Here is a 26,171-nt window from a genome sequence, read left to right on the forward strand (position 1 = left end):
TGATGCAATATTTCTGATGTAACGTACTGCTTTATGAATATGTCTCGGTACCATGTACCTAAATGACCTCCTTTTTTCAGCATTTTTAAATGTACTGTTGTTGTTTCTTTTCATCTGAAATGGCGTACGACGCACCTTAACAAAGTGTATAAAGAAGTGTTGAGTTACTATGTATTTATTCTTGGTTACAGAGTGACATTAAACAGAGAATGAAACTAAACATCTGCCACATGAAGTTGAATGCTGAAAAATATGATCACTTTTTAAATATAGCAATATTTTATAGTAAGGTTTCATTTGTTAGCATTAGTAAACATGAACTAAGCGAGTGATACTTCTATAGCATTAATTCATCTTAAGGTTAATGTTAATTTCAGCATTTAATAATACATTTCTTCAATCAAACAGTACATCTGTTAACATAAGTAACTGCACTGTAAACTAATGAGCAATTTAATTTTTACTAGAGACCATTGACAATGATTAATAAATGCTGTAAAATTGTTACAACTATTATTTACTAGTAATGGTAAAATGCTTTTTTAAATAGTTTTATAAATGAGTGTGTTTTCTAGGGCTGGGTAAAAAATATTGTTATCTTGATATTAATCGATTTTTATTTTTACGGAACGATATCGATTCTTAAATACCAAGAATTGATACGTCTAGCCTGTTTTCAGTTAATGGATGGAACGTTGCCTTCAATGGAACATCCCATGCAATATATAGCAATAAGCATTGTGCTTTGGTGCTTTTAATATGAAACAAAGTCTCAGATTTCAAATTGTGTCCATTGTATTGCAGTATTCAAACAATAAATTCTGTTTTGGTGCTGTTTAATGTGCAGTGACAGATCACTGTTGCGCCTCAGATCAACAGACGTGGAAGCGTATGTGAAATGATCATCTCCTCCACATTAATACCAGTTTCAGCTAAACATCCGAAGGTAAGTTAAAAGAAAGAGTACAACTTTACAATCTGTATTCTGTCTCGTAATTTCTCAATCAGTGTTTCCTCCGCGCAAAGACGTCAATATAACGGCTTGTACACAATGTCACGTAACGTCACATTTACCTCAGAAACAAACATATTCAAATACCATAAACTCTCTACACAGCCAAAAAAATAAACTAAAAAAACCAACAATTTTCTAAAAACATGCACCATATAACATATACATTATAAATTTGACTGTTCTTCAATGTTTCATTTGTTTGAATAAATCAAGATTTTATGACGGCCACCATTATGTTTATATTGAAAAAAAAATGAAGTAGAAATATTATGTAATTGTAACCTTATTATTTTAAAAACTTCATTAAGTGAAATTTAAACTTGGAAGTACAAGGGGGAAAAAATCTGAATTCTGAGTTTACATCTCACATTACATCTCGCAATTCTTACATATTGCAAATCTGAGTTTATATCTTGCAATTCTGAGATTGTCTCATGATTGTGTTTGTCTTGCAATTCTAAGTTTGTTTTGCAATTCTGAGTTTATCTCACAATTCTGGGATTGTCTCATAATTCTGAGTTTGTCTTGCAGTTCTGAGTTTATATTTCATGCTCAGTTTTAACGTTGTACAGTAATACTAACAAATAACAGTACATTTTAACAAAAGCCATTACCACTGAGAAACGTCCTGCTCATCATTATTTCTCATTGAATATCAGAAATATGTCACATTATGAAAGTAATTTGTGTTGTCAATGTCATTTCATCTTGACTCTGCCAGACAAAATGCATCATTTATCGTCATTCCGGTTTTCTCTAGTGTTTGCCTACAGAACAGCGCTGAAGGAGCAGGAGAGGCTTTGAGACTATGAAATGCACACCTTCCTCTTGTGTAACGCAGTCTCAGAGCTCCAGGAGAAGATAAATACAGAAGAATCATTCATTTCATCTCCTGTTCTCTCACAGCTCTCTGACAATGAAAACTGTGCCCAAAACGGTCAACTGAACTCATTAATATACTGCCAAATCTCAGGATGCTCAAGGTTTTTTTTTTTTTTTTTTTTTTTTTTTTTTTTTTTTTTTTTATCTTTTCTTGAAGAGCTTCAAAGGGCTCCTCAGAGGACTGTGATAGATCTTTCCTTCTGAGTTTTTCTACCAGTGTTCGGGATCTTCAAATTACTTATGCACTCTGTGGCACTTCTGATGAAAAAAGCAGAAGACTCGTGACATACATTTTAAACCCTTCCCACTTTTAGCCATTTTAATTTTTGCATTTTTCTTCACAAGGAAGTCCTACACATTTACAGGGACTTATATATAAATAAATAATAATAAAGAAATATATATATATATATATATATATATATATATATATATATATATATATATATATATATATATATATATATATATATATATATATATATATTGCTTTCTTAAAAAGGTACTCAAAAGAAAAAGAATAGTACTTACTTTTTAAATCAGTATAAGGTTATGTAAATGCACTGCTGAAAAAAAAGTCCAGATTATATTTCATTTTCATCCATTATATATTATTATTATATTATATTATATTATATTATATTATATTATATTATATTATATTATATTATATTATATTATATTATATTATATTATATTATATTATATTATATTATATTATATTATACATAAAATACTGTCCAAATATATTGTCCAATTTAACCAATAATTAAAACGTGGTTTTAATTCTTAAAATAAAAAAAGTTGTATTATATTATATTATTACATATTACATTTTATATTATTACATATTTTATATAAAATATAATAATATTATATTTACTTTATAAAAGTATAACCAAAATAAAAATATAATTTTAATTTGAACATATTTTATAACATTTTCATACAGGGATGAAGTGTAACAATATACAAATCTTTTTTTTCTGTCTTTTTTGACAGAATTTGAATTTTGCCTGATCTCTCCCTTTAACGGCAGCAGTCACGGAGGTGTAGTGCATGACTCAACAGAAATGAAGGATTAATTGACATTATGCCTGAAAGTTGAGCCAAAGCAGCGGATTTCTGTACTGTTCTGAGGAATTAAGGTCAGACTGGAGGAGCTCGAGAGGTTTAGACTCTTGCTCTTGTTTACGACAAACAACTGACGCTCACTCACCCGACCCGAAACACTCGACGGCTGTTTCCATGTGAGAAAATCTGCCGTTAAAGTGTGCTTCTAAAATAAAGCTGCTCTCGCGTGAATTTCCAGTCATAAGGAGGCGAGCGTGGCTCTTGCGGGATTCTCCAGGGGCCTCAAACTGCAGGGTGGTAACAGCCCACCGCCTGCGAGTTTGTTGTGTAATTCCTCATGTGTGCGTTTGATACATCTCTTCCCTGTCTGTCACTGATGTATCTGTGGAAAGACACTCAACTCCAGTCTGCTTCCAGACCTCTGGGGCATTGCAGGTCTTTTCCCAGACGTCTCCAGCCCACCTGTTTGTCAAATACATACAGGATTGAGAGAAAACGAACAGAATGGATTGGCCTTAACTGTTCACCACTCTTTTTTTTTTTTAGCCATGCCGCTAACCAGTTGTTTATTTTTATTGTGACATTTACTGATGTTACTAACCATTTATATATGTGTATGTATATGTATTACTTGCATGTTTTTTTTTTTTCATCTTCTCTAGTGTTGTCTAGTGATGTTGTTAACCAGTTGTTTATTTTTCTAGTGACATTTAGTAAAATGAAGTAGGTTCCACAAGGACTGGGATTGGGAACCGATGCACTTACCAGCTATTTTTAGTGCTATTTAGTGATGTCACTAAACAGCTGTTTTGTTGTTGTTGTTGTTGTTTTTTCTATGACTGTTTAGTGATATCACTAACCAGTAGTTTATTTTTCTAGTGGCGTATTGTATTGATGCATTTTTTCCAGTGCTTTTTTAGTAATGTTTTCTATTGCTGTTTAGTGATGTTAGTAACCAGTTTTTTTTCTATTGCTGTCGTTAACCATTATTTTTTTTTATATTTTTTTTTTTTTAGGGCTGTCTGGTGATGTCGCTAACTAGTTGTTTAGTTTTCTAGTGACATTTAGTGATCATTCAGCAACATTTTTTTTTGTTTTGTTTTACACTAGTATGTATTCTGTCTGGTTTTTGGAGCATGATAGCTGGTTTATTGCTGGTTAATGACGGTCTAGCAGCTAATGGAGCGGCACACGCAGGATGCTGGGCTATCAGAGGCAGAGAGAGAGTTTGTGTGAGTGTGTGATTGCCCTGCTGTGTGTGGATGAGAGTCAGAGCTGTAAAGCTGCTGTTGGGTCGGTGTGGGAGTCGTGTCAGAAATGGCCAGTGCTCAGCGCCGGCTGCTCTTTTCACATGCTTTCTTTCCCAGCTAAATTCATCCTTGTCCTCTTGTGGTACTGTAATCTCATGTTCCTCTTTGATCCTCCTCCTCTGGGTTGGGATTTTGTAGAGGTGTTTGCTTTGTTGTGCATTAGTTTCGGTCTGGTGGGTGTTGTGTTGTTACACCTTTAAGAAACAAGTCTGCTTTTCCCTTTGTTTCCTGCTCCTGTGCTTTATTTCCACTTCTGTGCCAGAATGACCCGGGGCAGATATAAAGCTAAAGAAAATTAAATTCAGCCCACAAACAGATGCAAACAAGCTTATTAAACATCTGTGACTTTTATATTAAAGGTGTTCAATGAATATGAGACAAAAACAAAAGGAAAAAAAATATACTTGAGACCTTGCAATTGACAGTCATCACAAACAAATGTTATTAAATATCATTATGATGAAAATATTTTTTTTTTCATCCAACAAGAAAATAGCATAATATTTAAATAAAAATATGGATTTATTTTGTATATATTAAAAATTAATAAGTATGAAGGACATTTATTTAATATAAATATGAATTTATTTTAGTATAAATAATAATACAAAATATAATTTAATACAGATAAACAAGGAGAACAAATTAATGTCCTTTTTCTGCATTTTGATGAAAGATTTTGCATTTATATTTATGCATTTGCCAGGCGCTTTTATCCAAATTGTGTTTAGCCCAGTCAGACTCTGTGTCCAATGGTAATCATTTTTTTCTCTGGTGATTTTTTCATGGCTTTAGTGGTGTGCTTGCACCCAAACTGGCTGCATTAAAGTTGCACGTTTCATCAGAACAAGGTAGTCCAAGTAACTTAGCTGCAAACTTAAGCCCATCCTTTAGAATTAAACTTGCTTTTGTTTGCCGATTATAAGTCATTCCCTCTCAGCCAGAGTCGCCAGCTGCTTGGTTTCCTCAGGTGTGAGCGAATGAACAACAAGCCCATCAGTACTGAGCTGTCCGGCTGTCGCTTGCCCACTGAGTTAAACGCTTCAATCTGCCCAATCAACTGAGCCGTCCAAGCAACAGTGGGCGTCTTCCCTCATAGAAATCTTCATTTCATCTTTAAGATGATAGAAAATGTTGCATAATGGCATCATGTAAAAAAAAAAAAATAAGTCCAGCTACAATTAGTCCAATACTAAAATTACTAAAACTAAAGCTGACATAAAAATAATTTTTATTTAATAAAAATATTTGAAAAGTTAAATTAATAAAAATGACAAAAGCACAACAAAATAACTTAAACTTTACCTAAAATGATGACAGATTTCTTAAATAATAAATGCTATAGTAATATATAAATAAATATATAAATATACTAAAATAACACTTATAATTTTTATTCAATAACTTTTTTTGGCATAATTATTTTTTTTAACCCCAATGGCATATGTTTAGTGTTTATTGTTTATTGTTTACTAAATTTAGTGAGATTAAAAATAAATAAATAAATAAATAAATATCATATGGAGGAGATAAAGTTTTAATGTTTAATGTTTTTAAAAGTTTTTAAATTTCAAGATTTTAAAGTTCAGAAACTTAATATTAAGTTATGTTTTTTTTTTTTAGATATTCCTTTTTTTTTTGTTTTTTTTTTAGATATTTTTAGTAAAAGGAAAGACAACATACTGATTAAGAAAGTATTTATTTTTTTTTTTTTTTTTTTTTTTTTTTTAGATGTAGAACAAACTAAATGTGGCATAAATTCAGTCTAGTTTCTGGCAGTGTTGTTTTATTAGTGAGATACAGTACTATTAAAATTGTGAATATTTGAAAAAAAAAAGTTGTAGAATGTGTAGTTTTATTTTAATTTTAAATAAAGTTTTAGTAATTTTGTTGAGTGTATTAACAATCTATTTAATTTAATTTAATTTAATTTAATTTAATTTAATTTAAAAAAGGGGCTTTATAGTTACTAATTTGTATTATTCATTTTTATTAATTATATTATACATGCAGTTAAATGAAAATGAGAAATGTTTCTTTGGCAGCTTATAAAAATATTTTTAATGTTTTTATTTTTGGTTAACTGCAATAGCTATGGCTCCTAGGATACAAAATGGAGCTGGAACAACATAACAGCACCATAAAGTTACAAGCATCATGAGGAAAAAGGGAAGATGGCAGAGCGTGATGGTGGATGTGCCTCAGTCCCACATGACAGACACATGAAGAAGGAGAAAAGCAGAGCTAGAGAGAATCTTTGGAGTCAAAGCCGCTTGATCATCCACCAATAAAAGATCCCCCCGACACTGGAGGAATGGCTTAAACAAATCCCAGGATATCTGGAGTCAGAAAAGTGTGGTCTGATACTGACCTGCTCGAGCCTGAATTAAAGATCACTGACAAATAGGTTGAGGATATAGATTTGTTGACCTCTGTTTTATAAAATTCAATGGTTGATTCACCTTTCTTGCATAAACTGGATCTAATCCACATTTGAGTAATGTTAATTACTCAAATGCAAAACATTTTGAAGAATCATATTATATATAAATGCTATATATCATATTATAAATAAATATAAATAAAATGGTTTAAAATTAAGCTTACTCACTAACAAATATGAACCAATAATTTTCAAGACAAATTATTTTGAGGGGAATTTTTATTTGTTTTTTTTTTATTTCAGGTATACTTTTCTGATAAAAAAAAAATACAAAAGAGAAGATATTTTAATAAAAGAAAAATCATAAATTACAATTAAAATCATAACAGTTCTCAAGTGATTGAAGGCCTCAAACAAATATATGCTGTTTCTCGTAAAATACAAATATAAATCAAAATAATTTCAAATGAAGTTTACTTACAAACAAATATGAATCATATTTTGGGTGGGTGAACAATCGATACAAATTGCTTTGAGGAGATTTTTATTTGTCACGAAGTGGTACATTTTCTGATGATAAATACTAAAAAAAAAATACACTTTTAATAATGAGTAGAAAAAAATCTAAATAAAAAGATATAGCTGCAATATTTGGTTATAAATGCACAAGAAGAACATTGCTTGTAGTCCTCAAACTAATTTAAGCAATTCTTCATAACACACAAACAACGTATATGACTCAAACTGGCTGCAAACGAAGTTTGTGCACTAACAAATATGAATCATATTTTTTTGTGGGTGAAACATCAATACAAATTGCTTTGAGTTCTCCAGAGAAATATTTGACTTCCACACGATTCACAGTGGCAGACAAAGAAACATACTGTAATGCTTTATTCAGAATCATCCCTTCATTGATAATCATAATAAGTGTAGAGGAATTCATTCATTCATTCATTCATTCATTCATTCATTCATTTGCGTTAATTTTGTTAGTTCAAAAACAAATAATTGTAATATACACAGTGTTTTAAAATATATTAACTTGTGCCAGAAGCCTAAAATTAGTTAATTAATTAATTAATTATTATTGATTGCACTATATTGTATTTATTTATTTATTTATTTATTTATTCATTCATTCATTTATTATTATTATTATTATTATTATTATTATTATTATTATTATTATTATTATTATTATTATTAATATTAATTGTAGTTGATTATATCTTACTGTATTACTTATTTTTTCCTTATATGCTAAGATGATTTTTTTTTTAATTTATTAGATTTAAGTAGCTGCATGGGGGAAAAGAGTAAAATCAGAACAGTATTTCCTTTCTCAATTAAAACTCAACAAGTCTCCTTCTATAATTATTCAGCGTCACTGGAGACCTGCTGTACAGTTCCTTTGACATTTTGCTCTACATGAAACATCTATTGTGTTTCTGCAGACACAAATGAATTACCCAGTGGAGTTCACAATTAACCAGGCAACGTGTTTTACCCCAAACTGACTGTCACCACCACAGAACCACAGTGAAGAATAAAACACACTACAGCATGTTAATTATCTGAGCCACACTTTCCACAGGTGCTTTCATACTTTTTTTTTTTTTTTTTTTTGCTGGTGAACTTATAAAAATGTAAAGTTTTGCTGCATTATGTTACAGAAAATAACTTCACACCTTGAGCTTACGAGTGTTAACAAGTGATTTCCATTTTAGTGACGTGATAATTTATGTACACAACCTGATAATACACCTGAATATACAATGAACTGTCAAAAACACAATAAATCTACTCTTCCCTCCTATATACGCTGAGAACGTATATAAACCCAATCTTTAACACCCAGATAAGTGTGCGCTCCTCCATGTATGCTTAATGCCGGTTCTTTTGTTCCTCAAAAGTAGCAGTTCCTCGTCTGGTGAAATGAGCCAAAGGCAGACTAGAGTTCACAATGACAGGCCTGTCAGGCTAGAGTTTAATTGCTGTTTCTCAAGCTGAGCGATCACTGAACCACAGCTTTCAAAGGCCACTCTATATTTAGCAGAACACCTCGATTTCCTGCTGCTGCTGCTGCTGCTTTATAGACTCATTGTTTTAATGCGCCGTGCTTAAGACTTGACCTCTGTTGACCTCTGGCACTTCTCTCAGTAAAGCCTTCACTCGCTGAGTTCAGATTAGGTTGAAGGAAGGATCTGTCCTGCTGGGACCCCCCCCACCCAAAAAAAAATATATATATATAATAATAATAATAATAATAATAATAATAATAATAATAATAATAATAATAATAATAATAATAAAAACAAATGTTTTTTATAAATATTTGGATATTTATTTATTTATTTATTTATTTATGATGACTATAATATAATATAATAACTATAATATATATTTCTAATATATATTTCTCCATACAATCATTAAAATATTTTAATCATTTAAAGTTTAATAAATAAATAAATAAATGGTAAGGCTTTCTAGCGTAGAATATATACAGTAATTCATAGTCTAAATTACACCATAATTTATAGCTATATAATTTACAGCCTAAATTGCACTAAAGTCCATTTTCTATGCTATTAAAAACAATATTGAGTTAATATCAAATTATTTTTGGAACCTGCTTTTCTTTGATGATAATGGTGTTTATTTCATATATTTTATTTTCATATATTTTAATTCATATAATAATAATAATAATACTGACATAGATAGATAGATAGATAGATAGATAGATAGATAGAGTGTAAATAAACAAATACCTAAATAAATAAACACTCAAAATTATAATTTAAAGCCTAAATTACACCAAATTATTATTTTTTGGTTATTAAAATGAATATAATAAAAATGTTCAGTATAAAATTTATAACTATGATATATTTGTCTTTACACTGATTTTTTTTTTTCATACACACGTACATCAGCCTTCAAGCGCAAGATTACAATTTATATTGAAATTACACCAAAAGAAATTGTTTAATATCAATATAAAAAAATGGTTAGTACACTTTCTCCAACCGTTCAAAGTCATTGTATCAGGTTTATTTTGAACACTGCTTCTCTTTGCGATCACATTCTCTGGCGTTCTTTAGTATTCAGTGTCCAGAAGCTCTGTGGGGTTTTCCTCTTCGTCTGCAATATCTTTCAGTGGATTCTCATCCAGTGGGAGCTGCTGTGAGGGAGAGGTGCGGGGTTTGGGACACACAGATAGTCTGTCATGGGAACGGGACAGGAATAATGGAAGGCATTCAAGAGAACTGGAGGGTCAGCACTGTGAGCTGGGTCAAACATGTTTCACACAGGTGAAAGTAACAGAGGTATGTTTCAGATGTCAACACAGGGACGTCCTGTCTAGAAGGTCAGAGCACCCGCAAATAAAACACACACAGGCCTTCTGTTAAAGGGACAGTTACCGCATTAATAAATCTTAAGTTTTATGTATATGTATTCATTAAAAAATTATGTATATATATATATATATATTTATTTTTGTATTTTTTAGTTACATTAGTTATTTTAGTACTTCAACTGAAAATAAAAGCAAAATAAATAAGCATTATTAAGTGACTTAAGTGAGTATAGAATATACTGTTCTATATATATATATTTAATGATCTCAGATCAATACTTCTAACACTTAATGATCTCAGATCAATACTATTCATTTTCAGAAATTATTTTATTATTTGTTATTATAATTTAGACATGTTACATGAAAAAATAAAATACTGCTAATTAATAAAATAGTTTACTCAAATATGAGCAAGGTTGAAAACAAACTGCTCACTAAAGCAGAGCAATATTATAGATAGAGGACTCATATTTAGCAGGAAGTAATGGTTTGAAGTTGAAATCTTCTTAATAATGGATTTGTTTCTTACAAATACACAGCTTTTGGCTTCACAAGACTGACGGACTGGAGTAGTGTGGATTATTGTGATGTTTTTATTAGCTCCAGATACATTGGTGAAGAACCAAACTCAACTAGATCTTGGATGGCCTGAGGGTAAGGGCATTTTTAACAAATGTTAATTTCTGGGTGAAGTAAAGCAATAGCACACTAGTATTTCACAAGAGTATATTGAATTGTTCTTTAACTACTTCAAATGATAAGAAGTTTGTAGTTGGGTAAGTTGCAGCCATGTGTGTGGTGGAAGTTTTACTGAGTCACAAATGAGATTTGACAGCTACCTCGGAGGAGAAAATTACAGCATGAACCACACGGTGCCTTTTTGTCTCTTTTGGGTTTGACAGCTTCAGTCCGCATTCGCTTTCCCTGTAATGGAAAAGTGCTGGTTGGAGATCCTCCTAAAAAGAAAGAAAATCATTTTGAACGTCATGAGTATATGATAGAATCGCTTTTGGGAGCAATATTCCCTTAAGGATATCTCACTTTGGAAAAAAGCTCATCATAATGTCTTCAATTGCTATTCGAGTAGCACTTTCCGAAACAAGAGCGCCTTTCAATTCACAGTCAAAGCTGGTTCCCGCATACATATTCAGCCTTCATTCACAGGATGATGATAGCTTTTTGCCATTGAAAAGCTAAACTTTCTCTCCGAAAAAGTCGGATCTTGCATACAGAATGCGTTTAACATGTGCGTACCTGCATTCAGAGAGAAAACGATTGCTACAGTCATTCGGAGTCCTTAAGCTTTCATTTAAAAGTACAGCTTCTTTGTACCCGACTAGAAAATATTGATAGGTGATGAAAAGACACAAATGCTACTGATTCACCAATCATCGTCATCTATTCTTTAGAGTTCCTCCCAAGGTTTCCACCTCATCTACTCCAGTTTCTTTCTTTCTCGCCATCTTTAGCTTGTTCTACAGTACATCCTCTGAAAAGATGCTTTGGAAAGATCTGCAAAAAACAATCAAATAATTAACAAATCAGAAGCTGAACACTGAGAGGAAACCACCTAATGTTTAAAGAATCCATCATGCCATATACTGTACTGTAATACTAACCAATTTTACATATTTGAATTTGGATTTAATAAATATTTGCTGCCATTCAAGATGATAAAATGAACCATGCAGTAGGCTTTAATTATGTGTTATTTCCACAGTAATTAGTGTTTGTTTGCTTAAACATAGCTGACAGCCTGGCAAACATTTTGGACGACACTTTTTGATCATATTTTGTTGCATATATTACACTGCAAACATCCAACAGGGAGAATCTACTTGTAACTAATGTAAAACAGTAGGAGTCAGGTTTTATTTAGTCTAAACTAGACAGGAATAGTTTAAACATAAAAATGATTTTGTTGACCTTACTTAGATAGTGAATTATTTATTCATATGTTTTTCCAACTTTCCAAATAAGAGTCATCCAAACAATGTTGTGCACTGCAGCTGGCAATTATAGATTTGGATATTATTATTATATTATTATTATTAAAAAGAAAAAAAAAAACATATTTGTGGGTTTAATTTATGCCACTCTCAGTCATATATTTCAGAGTTCATATTTGTCCTAAAATCTCAAACATGATGATAAACAAATGCTAATTAAGTAACACTTTATCATAAGGTTTAATTTGTTAACTGTAGTTAACTACATTAGTTAGTCTTAATAATCTTAGTTCATTTTAATTACAACATTTACTAATATTTTTTCAAATGAAACATTTTACCTGTTAACATTAATTAATGCACAAACAACAGTTAATAAAATAATTTTTTAAAAAAGTTTGTCAATAAGGTTAATAAATGCTGTGAAAATATATTGCTCATTGTTAGTTCACATGCCTACAGCAAATGGTTGCTTTTTAAAAGGCAAATGATGTAAAGCCAATATAATAACATAAGCTTTGAAACTCAATCACAGAAATGGAAAAACTGAGTAAGACTGCCTCTTACTCATTACATAAGCAAAATATTTAAGATATCAGAAATAATAAGTGAGGTATTGTAAGAATATTTATTAGCAAGAATATTTAGTTTAGTTTACCAGGTTCACCAATGTTTTATTTTTATTTGAATGATTTAGCCTACATTTTGTGCATCAGTAACTGTTCCCAGAAGTCCCTGTGTGGCATTACATTTATTTTATTAATTAATGTTTTTCTTTTCTTTTTATAAATAATGTTAACTGTGGGTTTCTGTGACTTTTTTATTGTAAATATATAATGCAGTAAAAAGTAACTACAAATAAAAGCATTTTTTGATGAATCAAAAATAATTATTTTAAATCTTTAAAATACAATGAAACTACATCAGATGATTCTGCTGCTAGTCTTCCACTGGTTTGGGGCTTTTTGCTAGTTGCAAATGATAAAATTTGAATCTCTTTCAAATCAGTCTGACCTCCACCTTGTTTTTCATGTATGATAAAACAAGGCCACGTTTATGTGGAACAATCTTCCAGTGGGGAAGTGTCTGTATTTAGATTCCCCTCTCTAACTTATTTTTGAAATTCATTAGCCTGCATGTGGATTTGAAAACCCATTTAGTTTGTAAACTCTAATGGGATTGGAAAATTGAAAACTCAGATTTAATTTTATTACGCGTTCCTTATTTCCATGGGAATTACTGCGTCTCCAATATCCCTGTGCTATTAGCTGTAAGTCAAAGGCCATTCCCAATTAGTCTAGAAATGAAGGGTATTATGAAAGCGCACATTCACTTTGTACATTCTGACCTTAATATCCTTAATATTGTGCCCTTCCCTTTTTACCGCCCACTATCTCTTAAATAAATGAAGTCGGCATATAAATGAACTGGAATTGGGTCTGTTTTTAAAAACGGAAAGGCAGTCTTGGCATGCCATACATGTTAAACCCAGAAAATCATTGAGGGAAAGCAGATTGCAGTCAGAAACACACTGGGAATCATCAAATGAGTGTAAAGCTCCAATGGGTTGCCAAGTATCTGTAACTCCTGATTAAGGAGTGCTAGGGGAAGTCGTGGCCTAATGGTTAGAGAGTCGGACTCCCAATCGAAGGGTTGTGAGTTCGAGTCTTGGGCCGGCAGGAATTGTGGGTGGGGGGAGTGCATGTACAGTTCTCTCTCCACCTTCAATACCATGACTTAGGTGCCCTTGAGCAAGGCATCGAACCCCCAACTGCTCCCCGGGCGCCGCAGCATAAAATGGCTGCCCACTGCTCCGGGTGTATGTTCACAGTGTGTGTGTGTGTTCACTGCTCTGTGTGTGTGCACTACGGATAGGTTAAATGCAGAGCACGAATTCTGAGTATGGGTCACCATACTTGGCTGAATGTCACGTCACATTAAGTCATAGTTATGCTGCCTTACAGCAACAACATAATGCAGCATTTCTACGAGCAATTTATTTTAATGTCTAACAGCATTTTTGCTGTCAAGAGGGATATTGACTTTCTGTAGACACTATTTCTGTTGTAAAACCAAGCAATACTGTATGCCTACCTGATACCATAGATGCCTATGTAGGGAGCAGGGGTGTCACTAGTGGGGGGCAAAGGGTGACAGAATGCATAGGGCCCAAGTGGACTGTAGGGCCTACGATCACATAACACCCCCCCCCCCCCCACTGAACCACTGAGCGTGATTTTGAGGGGGCCCCATAGCAAATGCAGTGCACAGGGCCCAGAATTCCTAGCGTCAGAAATACAGTGCAGTCGACTAGGGGTTGGATGAAACCTTATTATTTCATAATAATATTACAACAACAAAAAATTACTACTAATCATATGAGTCCGTCAATAAAAAAAAAAAAAAAAAAGGAAATGATGTCATCAATATTTCATAACGGGGTGTTCCAGTGTAATGCTCAGTATAGTTCAGCTGGAACTCCAATTTATCCTATCAGATATTCAGATAGTCTCTGGCACCTGATGATTTTTATGACCCGTGAGGTCATTAGCCGAGCCGTGTGTTGTGAAATAATGAGATGCGGGCGACGGGGTCACGGAATCATTGGCTTTAGTTTCATTTAACTTCACTTTGAGTTCAATGATACAACTCCAAAATGAGTGATCATTTTGACATTTTCCTTTTACTATGCACAAATGTATTTTCAATAAAAAGTAAAACAATATTATTTGATGTTACTTTTTTAGGATATTTCAAATGTTTTGGCTTATCGGCTATCATCATATAATAAGTATTGCTATTGTTTTTATTATTATTCTTCCCATTATTATGAGGTTTTGGGTGATTTTTTTTCTGTGTGTTATGTATTTTATATAACTGTTGTTTAGTTTTCATTAACCCTCTGGAGTCTAAGGGTATTTTTGGGGCCTGGAGAAGTTTTGTCATGCCCTGATATTTGTGCTTTTTTCAGTTTCTTATAAATATCTAAATGGCTAGAGTCTAATCTCACTGTAATCAGAACAAACTGGGCTATAATAATATGTGAGCTGCACGTATGTACATGATTGTGTTTTTGAGAAAAAAAATGTTATGCGTGGTTAGTGAAAAACTAAAAATGTTAAATCGCTTGAATAAGGCAATAAAACACATACAGAAAATATGGTTCCCGGGACTTTTGAGAACTGGAGCTTGTAGCCTAGAATTTTTTTTTTTGCTAAATGATGTGAAAATCATCTTGTTTACTCACTTACAGAAAACAATATATTGATTTAAATTTTCTAAGACACTTTTTGTTTGTTAAAAGTCATATGCGAGTAGGCGTCAACTATCATGAATTCACACCTGAGAAGACAAAGGCCTGCATAATGAGCTGCATAATGAGCCATTCAGTCAGCTGTGTCACTGAGAGGGATGAGTTACAAGAAAGAATGTGAGGGACAAAATAAATGTATATAATTTTATGTTTGTAGTTTATTTAGATGAATATATTTAATTTTCCCACAACATAATTTAATATTCACTTGTGAGTGCAGTTAAAACAGTTTTATTAAGAACAATCAAAGCTGACTTTCAAACTGAATTTTTTGCATCATTACTCCAGTCACACAATCCTTCAGAAATCCTTTTAAAACTCTTATTTTCTACAAAAAAAAACAAAAAACATTTATTGTTATTATTATTATTATTATTATTATTATTATTATTATTATTATTATTATTATTAATGTTGAAAAGAGCTGAGAATATTTCCTGTTTGTTTTAACCTTTTAATTATATCCTTTTAATTTATATCAATTTTATTTTATTTTTAGTATTTCTGGACTGATAATCCAAAAGCCAATACATGTCTAATTTATATTATTATTATTTAGAATGTTTGGCATACATTATGTTTTTAAGTATATAAATGTTGTATCTAATTTAAAAGTTGTTGACATTAACTTTTTAATTTAATAATTTCAGGTTTTATTTTTTATTTTATAAATGTTACTAGGTAAAATATACTGTTTTAAAGAAGTATCAAATGCATTTTATTGTGGTCCCATCAGTTTACTTTAGTATTTATTAATGTTCACTTTTAGTGTTAGCTTTTTTTTCAGCATTGTTGAATTTAGTTTTTTTTCTCATTGATGGGGTTTATGGTGCACTTTTTATATAAGCAACATTATTTATTTATGTATTTGTTCACAGTTTCAAATTTTTTATATAATTTTCTATGTCTATTTTTAAAATGTCCCATTAGTTTTGGTTTAGTATTCATTAATGTCCACTGTTTTAGCTTTTCCAGTGTTCTAATTAATTTTTTTTCCCCCAGTATATTTTAGATTTCATTTTAGTTTTAGCATGCCACAGTTAATGCATCGATCATCATGTAAAATGTTATAATACATTGTGTATTTTAAAAGTTGTCATTACATGAAAGAAAGAAAAAAAAAACTTTTAGGTCATTTAGCATAAACTACTTATATTAATACTTATGTAAGGTTTTTACTTTTATATTTTGAGTTTTTGATTCAATTAAGGGAAAGATGTTTAGCACTCTTAAATGTATATATTAGCACTATTAATATTGAAACCATTACACACACACACACACATATATATATATATATATTATATATATATATAATATATATATATATCAATATATATATATATATATATATATATATATGTGTGTGTGTGTGTGTGTGTGTGTGTGTGTGTGTGTATATATATATATATATATTAGCACTATTAACTGTATATATTAAAAAGGCTGTTTTGTTTCAAGTCACCATTACAGTGATAAGTGTTTGCTTTGTTGATGTGTTTTTGGTTTTTATTAGGCCTACTATATGTTTATTACTGTATTGTTTTGGTGGATCCAAAGGTAAAAAGGTACAATCATCATCATTACAGTGTTATAATAAGTCTGAATTGACGCAGACATATTTTGAGGGTTTTTTTAAAGAAGCTGGTTCTCCTACACAATTGAATACAAAATATGTGTTGTGAGAGCAGCTTCAATATAAGATAATACCATCCCTTATCCAGAAACAAAAAAAAAAAAATCATAAGTGAGAATTGGAAAAGATCTACTGGCAGATGTTCATATGAAGTGGATCTAAAAAAACACCCATCATTCCTATACCTAACTTAAAATTCTGCAGTTTAAAGATCATTTACAAACTGCTAGGAATTATTTTAAGTGTTTATTGTCAAATTAGTCATCTGAAATGTTAGTTTAGGTTTCTGACTTGGGTATTGAGTTTACCAATGCAAAACATTTGTTCAGCCTAATTAACTGAACAATTCAGTCAAATGTTCCCACAAAGAACGTGCATATGTAAAATGCATGTTTTATAATAACTTACAGTAAGGTAATGTGCATAAATGCATTAATTTGTGCCTGTGCACATAAATCGAATCCAATCTAAATCTGTCCTAATGTTTCTTCCACATCAACAAAGGCCTTCACTTTCCTGTAAATTGTAATGGTTCATTAAAACTTGAATAGGTGGTTACAGCAGCATTTCCCGAATCTGCAGTGCTGCAGCACAAATATATATTTATATTTTAGCAGAGTTGTGAATTTTGTGCAATGAGAGAGAAAGACTGGGTGCTGCAAAATAATGTGTTGTTCTCGCCGACTGCACACAAAAACAAACATAAAATTTTGTCTAATCTGCAACCAAATGCAGGAGTTCTGTCTAATGAATCAATCGAATCGATTGATTTGGGTCAGGTGACTCACTCATTCACTGAACCTTAATTTGATCATGTTTTATGATCCCATCATGCAGTTTTTAAGATACAGTTTCATTCAGACTGCCCATTAAACCATAAACACCTCTTATACTTGTAATTATTCCTTAAAGCATGACTGATTTTCTTTCCTTCACTAAATTTGATCGCATCAGCGTTTCCATTAAAATGTCTTTTGATCTGCAGAATGAATGCCTGAGTAATGATGCATGTTTAAATAAACATTGCACAAGTGTTACCAGCATATCTCTAATTGATGATTGACTTCATTTCATAAATGTATGTGATAAAGGCTTACATGCACACACATAAAATGACAACCAGTTCTTTTATATATATATATATATAAAATGTTTATTTGCACCCCTTCATTACTTGTCCGTATATAAGAGAGAGTAACAAAATCCAAATATGCAATCCATTTAGTACTTTTTTTTTCTTTGAAAAAAAGAAAGAAAACAAACTGTAAGGCATGTCTGCTTGCACGACATAAACGTCGCATTAAAACTTCACCTATAGTAGCTCAAAGCAGCGTGCTTCAGTAGGAACAACGTTCACTTTCCGACCACAATCTTCAAACATGTAATTGACATGGCTTGTACTTGTTTACATGTAAACGTTTTTCTTTTTTTCTTGTTTCGTCACTCATATAAAGATCTAAATGTGGAACTCTATTTCAAAGTGCAATGTGGAAAAAGAAACCAAAACTATAGAAACAGGTTCACTCAGAGTGCTTGGATCTGGTTTGTATCCATCATACACATTACAATATGAAAATAAAAACCATTTGTCCTTTTGACGGATGGACGGCTTAGTCTTCACATCCTCCGAGACCAATGAAATAGGTGATACCATTGAATCTATATCATCTCCGCACAAAAGAGAAAAATCAAATACATTCAGACCACAAGTAGAAACACGCAAGCTATTACGAAAAGTTTTACATAACATGCTTCGTCTTCAGATTCTGAAAGGAGCGCACAAGAATGGAGGGCAATGGAAGAGAAAACGGAGAAAAAAACGTCTGGTTTTGCGCTAACGTGGCCCTTCATGATCTATATAGCAACCAGCCTTTTTGAGACCCTCGACCACTTATGACCTCCTTGAAGCAAAGATATCATCAGATGAGCATTCATGAATTATACCTTCCAGAAATCGTTCTGTATTTTTCTTCTTCTGCATTTGCACATTTGCATCTTCATTTCCTTTTGCATTCAGCATTAAAGTCAACATAGAATGACCTGTTTTACTTCCATGAAAAAAAAGAAAAAAAAAAAGAAAAAAACAAACCATGACTTTAAAGTGAATTTAGCCCTCATGCTGTGTTCTTGTCATTTAATCCTGGAGAGGATTTATTTTATACTTTTTTTTTTTTCCTGAAAAAAAGTTAGTTAATGTTTAAGCATTAGCTCTCACGGTGTATGAGATGTATTTATTTGTTTATTTATTTATTTATTTATTTTAACCTCCTCATTGAACTTGTTGTGTTCCTGGTCAAAAATTATTAGCCTACTTTTTTTTTTCTTCATAATTTTATAATTATTATAAATATGATAATTGGCAAAGTATAACAGTTTTTAATTTTCTATATCATTTTAAAGTCTATTTTAAAATTTCCCTGTTAGTTTAGTTTTCAAAAGTGTACACTATTAAATTAAATAAAATTTAAATTAAATTTATGCATTTAGCAGACGTGACTTACAGTGCATTCAGGCTAGAAATTTTTACCTATCATGTGTTCCCGGGCAATTGAACCCCCAACCTTGCGCTTCATAATGCAATGCTCTACCACTTGAGCTACAGGAGCACTGTAGTTCTATTAGTTAATATTAATTATAATATTAATACTATTAGTATTTGGTTTTTTAGTGTTATATATATATATATGTTTTTAGGCTGTCAAAGTTAATGCATTAAATATCAATGTCTGATGATTTGCTAATGTTGTAATACTTATTTTAAAGGTTGCTTGATTATCAAATGTGACAAAAGCTGACACTACATAAAAAAGATTACTTTTAGGTGACAATTTTAAAGTAGATGTAAAAATGTCAAAAAAAAAAAAAAAAAACTTTATACCAAATAGCATATTTATAAAATATACAAACAATTATAAAACCATTTAATGAAAAAATAACTAAATAAAATAAATTGTTGCTTAAGGAAAAACTCAGCTAATGCACCTTTTTAATTCAGCAATGTTCACTAAAATGCTGAGGTGCATAAGTTTAGATCAAAGAAGCCAGCAACCTGTGCAATACAAAACCTGTGCTGATTGAAAAAAAGAAGAAGAAGAAGAAGAAAAAACAACACGCTGATAAAAGATTGAATCCAATATTTGATGATAATATAGCACAAGGACAGACTTATAAGTAATTTTGAAAATGCTGGTTATTTTTGACCAGGAACACCTAACTAGGTAAAGGACTTTCAGCACAGCACAAGAGCTAGGAAGATGTTACAGTGAATGGGGTTCAAAATCTGACTTCATGTTGACTTTCGACCTTTCCTCAACATGCCCTCTCTCCTGGCTCACTGAATTTCTCATTTCCAAAACCCACGAGGTGCTTTCTGAGCCTTTCTGGGAAGACAAAAGTACCCAGGCATGAGCAAAAAGCACATCATCTTCTGCTACCTGTCCTGCCTTCAAAACCAGATGCAGTGGAGCATCACCGGACTCGCTCACATTTCATTTTCAAAGCTGTTTGTGTGCCTATATTCCACACGCCACCCATCCTCACTGATGCTTCAATTCAACCTTCACGCATCTATGAGAAGAGGACATTAGAGGATCTTTTAGCATCTTTGCATTTCAATGATGACAAGAGCATGATGTTTTAGCAGGCGGCTTTGAACATAAAGCACAGCTTTGTGGTTCTGGATGAATGCACAACAGTCTTCCATAAACCACAAGTTGTTTGGAGAGGCTGTCATAAAACGATACATTAACACATGTCAGCATTCATAATGGGAGGTCTGAGCCATTAAACTGGTAATTCTGTCAGTTTGTTCAATGTATAAATCGGATTTGAATTGCACTGGATTGGGAACATTCATAACTACAGATACAAGTCAAACCAAGAAAGTGCCCTTGTAACATTCATAGCCACTCACATCCATTGGGCCTCGTTCATGAAACATAAGCAGAACAATGTAAGTCTTTCATTAAAAAAATGTTAAATGCAATTTAAAATAAAGGCATAGTTCATCTAAAAATTAATAAGTTTAAAATTACAGATTAGGATGAGTTTGTTTCTTCATCAGATTTGGAGAAATATAGCATTTCATCACTGTTTCACCAATGGATCCTCTGCAGTGAATGGGTGCCGTCAGAATGAGAGTCCCACAGCTGATAAAAACATCACAATAATCCACAAATAATCCACACCACTCCAGTCCATCAATTAATGTCATGTGAAGAGAGAAGCTACGTGTTTGTAAGAAACAAATCAATCAAGACATTTTTAAGTTAAACCCGTTGCTTCCAGCTAAAATATGAGTCCATAATCCATAATAATGCTTCCCACCAGGGAAAAAGTCCATCTCCTGTTGTCCCTCACATCAAAATCCACCAACATATTTGTTAAGATCAGTTTTGCACTTTGTTTTCTCTTGTTAACAGCGCTTCTCTCCTGATTCAGACGAGATGACTTTTTCACTGGAGGAAGCATTATTGTGGATTTACTTGTATTTTAGCTGGAAGCAACAATTTAAGGTTAAAAACGTCTTGATGGATTTGTTTCTTACAAACACTCAGCTGCTGGCTTCTCAAGACATTAATTGATGGACTGGAGTGGTGATGATTACTTGTGGATTAATGTGATGTTTTTATCAGCTGATTGGCAACTCAACAAAACTTAACCCATTAACTAACTATTCCCCAAATAAAAGTCAAAAATGCAAATTCAAAGAAACATTTTGCATGTTGCAAAATATAGAATAAAATAGACGTTTTATATATTTAATATTTACACACAAATTTAATCTGCTTTAGTTTCATAAATGAGGCCTGTTGTTTCACAACAAAATATTTTTTTTAAATGTAAATGTTACCATATACATGAAACGATGATATGGTGAGCGACATATAAAGATTGAAAAATGAAAAAGCTGTTGATAAGTAAATGAGGGTTGTGCATATGTAATCGATTACAATGATGAGTATATAAATGAGCGTAAGGAACATGAATCAGTCGGGCTTAACACTGGCTTTTCAGTAGAAAAACTATCCCAAATCAGAATTACATACGGGGAAAAGGAAACTTAGTTATTACCGAGTTATTCGGTAAGAAATTTCTTTTAAAATAGCCTGTATCAGGCAGATCCAAAAAGAAAATATTTGTTAACTAAATTAACGGATTTGCACTGAAAAGAGCAAAAACAAACATTTTTCTTTGCGAGAGCTATTTTGTAAGATACGCGCTTTTGAATAAAAGTTGCTACCTGGTAAAGCCAAAATATATAATTATATAAGAAATATAAATAAATCTTTCTCTGTAGGAAAACATTTTATAACTAAAACCTTTATATATTAAGATATGGATCATTAATTTTGATTTAAGCAGGAGCAGCCCTCGGTAAAACTGAACGTTCACGCTCACCATCTGAAGTCCTATAAAATGACCTTAAATCGCCATCAGCCCAGCAAAATAACAACAAAAACACACACAAAAAGAGAAAAAGCATTAAAATTGTGTGAAAATCACAGTTAAAAACATTTACTCACGACCTCCCCATGCATTCTCACAGTGGTACATAAACAAGTTGATTTATATAGATTTTTATTCGTACTTTTTTCTTTATAACGTCTGCTTTTTATCGCACAATGAACTCGGGAGGGGCGAAACACTTAAAAAAAAAAAAAAAAAAAAAAAAAAAAGCGTATTTTGCATTTTGTCTCATTTTATGCAGTATAAAAGGAAAACAAAAATAGATTTTCATATTTTCCCATTCTTTCCCGAAAAAGTAAAGCGATCCCATTTGCACGGCGACCACTTTTCATCCGAAAAGTTTGCTTTTCTTTTAACTTCATTTAGAAATGAGAGCAGTTGGCTTCTGATTGCACCAAGCATTCTTTGGAACAAGCAGGATGCAAAGGTTTCCTCCTCATGTCTAGTTAACTAGCTTGCTCTCTTTTTTTTCATGGGCTTTTTCTTGCTATTTTTTTTGGAAAATGTCCGGTCCAGTTAGGGAAAGGCTAACAGCGCGAGCAACGCTGTGTCTGTCTTAAGTGTCCATGTGGCTGCGTGCCGCCTACTGCCATTATCTCCACCGCAGCAGCAGCAGCAGCCATGTGAGGGCCGTTACTGCGGACAGTAACTGCAGCGAAGGCATCTGCTGAGGGCCCGCCGCGTCTGCTGGTGGCTGAGGGTCGCTTTTGTCTGCTTCCAGCATCGGCGGCTCCGTATGGATCACTTCCGGCTCTGTGGTGAAGCCGCTTCCGCTGCCTGAGCCGCTCTCCTCATCACCTGGCGTAGAGAAACACAAACGAGTCCATGTACGAAGAAATGTACAGAAATAACATGCACCTGCAAGCTGCATCTAAAATCGCTGAAAAATGCAGGTAAATTTTCTAGTACAGTTAAAAATTGGGGAATAAAAATATTAAGGAGCCATGTTTAGTGTCTGCAGAATAATTTAGAAAAATGTATCGAACACAAGCAAATGAATGAATATCTAAAAATGCACTAGGACTTTTTTTTAAATCGTAAAGATAAAATGTTAAACCTTATTGATTATAAATTGCAAATAAGTTTTGAATTATTATAAAAATACGAAAATATTCAAAAACCATACAAAGCAAAAAGAATTTGAAATATTTAAAAGGTTTACTGTATATGAATATTATTGATTTGTATTATTAATACATTATTATACATAATATTTTTATTGTTATATTAAATTATTTTAATATTATATTTTATATACATATAAAATATAATTACATATGATACTTAATGTGAGTTTATAAAGGACTTATTGACTGCATTTGAATTTTTCTATTATAATTTTAAATTTTAAATTACAAAGATATTTAATGTGTTAAAGACACCTAATGTGTGCTTATAAAGGGCGTAACAACTACATTTTAATGTCTCTATATTAAATATATCAATTGGTACATTTTATATTGTAATTTCAATTCATTTTTAATGTTTTTTTTTATATTTTTTTTTATATTTTTGCATCTTATTTTATTAAAAGGCTCCATATCAACATATATATATATATATATATATATATATATATATATATAATATATATATATATATATATAATATATATATATATATATATATTGCATTGTTATATTAAGTTAATAATATATTTTAATGTAATAATGTGTTTTAATGTGTGTTTATAAAGGGCTTAGTAATTGCATTTTGTACTATTTACATTTTATCAACTGCTAAAATTTATATTCTATTTTTGATTTATTTTGAATGCTTTTACTATTATTTTGTTATTATTAAATCATATTTAATTATTTATTTATTAAAAAATGCTGGGTTAAATACAACCCAGCGCTGGGTAAAATATGGACAAACCCAGCGACTGGGTTAAACATTTAACCCAACTGTTCACAATCAATTGTCCATATTTAACCCAGCATTTTTTTGAATGTATATTTGATTTCTAAAATGATTTACTGATTTCTTGACTGATTATTAGTTGGTCCCTACATAGGTTTAGAGTTACTCCTGATCAACTCAAACCCCAGCAAACATAAATGGCACCGGAGGACGTGAATATTCCTGGACCCGACCCTCCATTATCATAATTCAGCTTCCTGTTGGTGTGAGTTTGTGACAGATGAGGGATCTCATTTCACTGACTCTGGCAGAGGGTCTAGACGGCGTGGGACGCTTTCTGACGCCGTCGAATGATTAATGGAGCCAGCGGGCGGCCGTTTGAGGGATGGGCTGGCCTCTTTACGGGGAATAACACATGCTGGAGAGCTTTTGCATCAGAAAAGGGTGTAAATGTGCATGCCAGTTTGGGCTTATTTTTATCTGTGCAATTGAATCTATTTTCATCTATGCATTATACCTTTAAGAAAGTCAGATCTAAAGTAGGTCGAAACCAAAATAAGTGCCAATAACAGAGCGTATGGTGCATGACTTAAATACTAATTTGTCTCCTTGAGAACAGAGCGGTGCACTCAGAGAGAAGAGCTTGCTGACTTTTTCACCTTTGAGTTGTTTGTGTACCTTAAAATTGCACTGAAAAGTAAACATACTTCTATATAGGCTGCGAATTCTCCAACTTACAAAATCGAACATAACTGGGAAGTTATATATTTTATATTTTTGTAAGTAATAATGCCTGCAATGCCAATTTGATTCACACACTGAATTAATTGCATTTATAATTTCTGCCTCAAAACACAATGTAAGTTGTACTATATTATATATATCATTTTATTATTTATTTTTTTTGGTAACAAATAAATATTAATCATAAATTCAAAAACACTAAATATTATGTATACAACCAATAATAAACCCAACTCAATAAACATTAAATATTTTATTTGTATTTATTTAATGTTTGTTAAATTGATTTCTAGAACAAATATTAGTTAGTCCATATTAGAGTTACTTCAGGTAAAATTAAATGATATTATTATATTAGTATTTGCTTTTAGTATATTAGTATATTATTATTAATATATGCTTTGTCTTAGTTTGTGAAAAGAAAAAAAAAACTGTATAAGATGGAATGTTTTTACTGATATTTTTGAAACTTTTAGGCATTTCTTTCAAAAGGAAGCAACTCACTGGAGTCCTGGAAGTAGACGTCTTTGCCGTTGTAGGCGTTTCGCAGCTTGTTGGTCATCACTCGCAGGGTCATGATCTGCTGTCTGATGAAGGTGTCCGGTCTCGTGATGTCCACTTCCACCTCTGGGTTATTGAGCTGGTTCGTGAGACCGTCTTTTACAACTTCAGGGAAATATCTGGAAATCAACAGGCAAGCATTTGGTGGGAATATTTTATTCCCAGGCTTTCATAGTCGGGGTTCAACAAACACATAAATGATTCACTTTTTTGAATCTGTGATCTATATTTGATTGCAAATGTTAAAAAGGGAAGTCGAGGGACTCGCAAATGCATTTATGAACAAAAAATGTAATAAATTAAACAAGAATCATAATTTATGCAAACACATTCATGCAAAAACATTTATGTGCCTCGAAATGCATTTTCTCCAGCCAATTATAATAAAACCTTAATATTTTGCTGCATTTGTAATGGTCACATGATGAAGTGTTGCTGTTGTTGACTCAAGCATGACCCCAACAAGAGCGACTTCAGCAGGATCAGCACCTCTCACATTCACATTAACATGCCCTGCAGCTCTACATTGTGTGCAGAATGACTTCATTTGCAATATTCACTTGCACCGCGTGCATCAGAAGTCAGCGTTTTTGCGTCGCCCT

General features: G+C 32.0%; 1 protein-coding gene across 1 annotated transcript in view; it reads right to left on the reverse strand.

Annotated features, from left to right (window-relative positions):
• Positions 1-21,626: 21,626 nt before the first annotated feature.
• The window catches only part of gpc6a (glypican 6a), a 201,906-nt gene continuing 197,361 nt past the window's right edge, over positions 21,627-26,171 (reverse strand). Inside the window, 2 exon segments of the mRNA XM_042717010.1 lie at positions 21,627-23,199; positions 25,513-25,688. Coding sequence (XP_042572944.1) covers positions 22,994-23,199; positions 25,513-25,688 — 382 coding nt within the window. The 3' untranslated portion in view covers positions 21,627-22,993.

This window comes from Cyprinus carpio, chromosome B1 (assembly GCF_018340385.1).
Source record: "Cyprinus carpio isolate SPL01 chromosome B1, ASM1834038v1, whole genome shotgun sequence".
Taxonomy (NCBI): domain Eukaryota; kingdom Metazoa; phylum Chordata; class Actinopteri; order Cypriniformes; family Cyprinidae; genus Cyprinus; species Cyprinus carpio.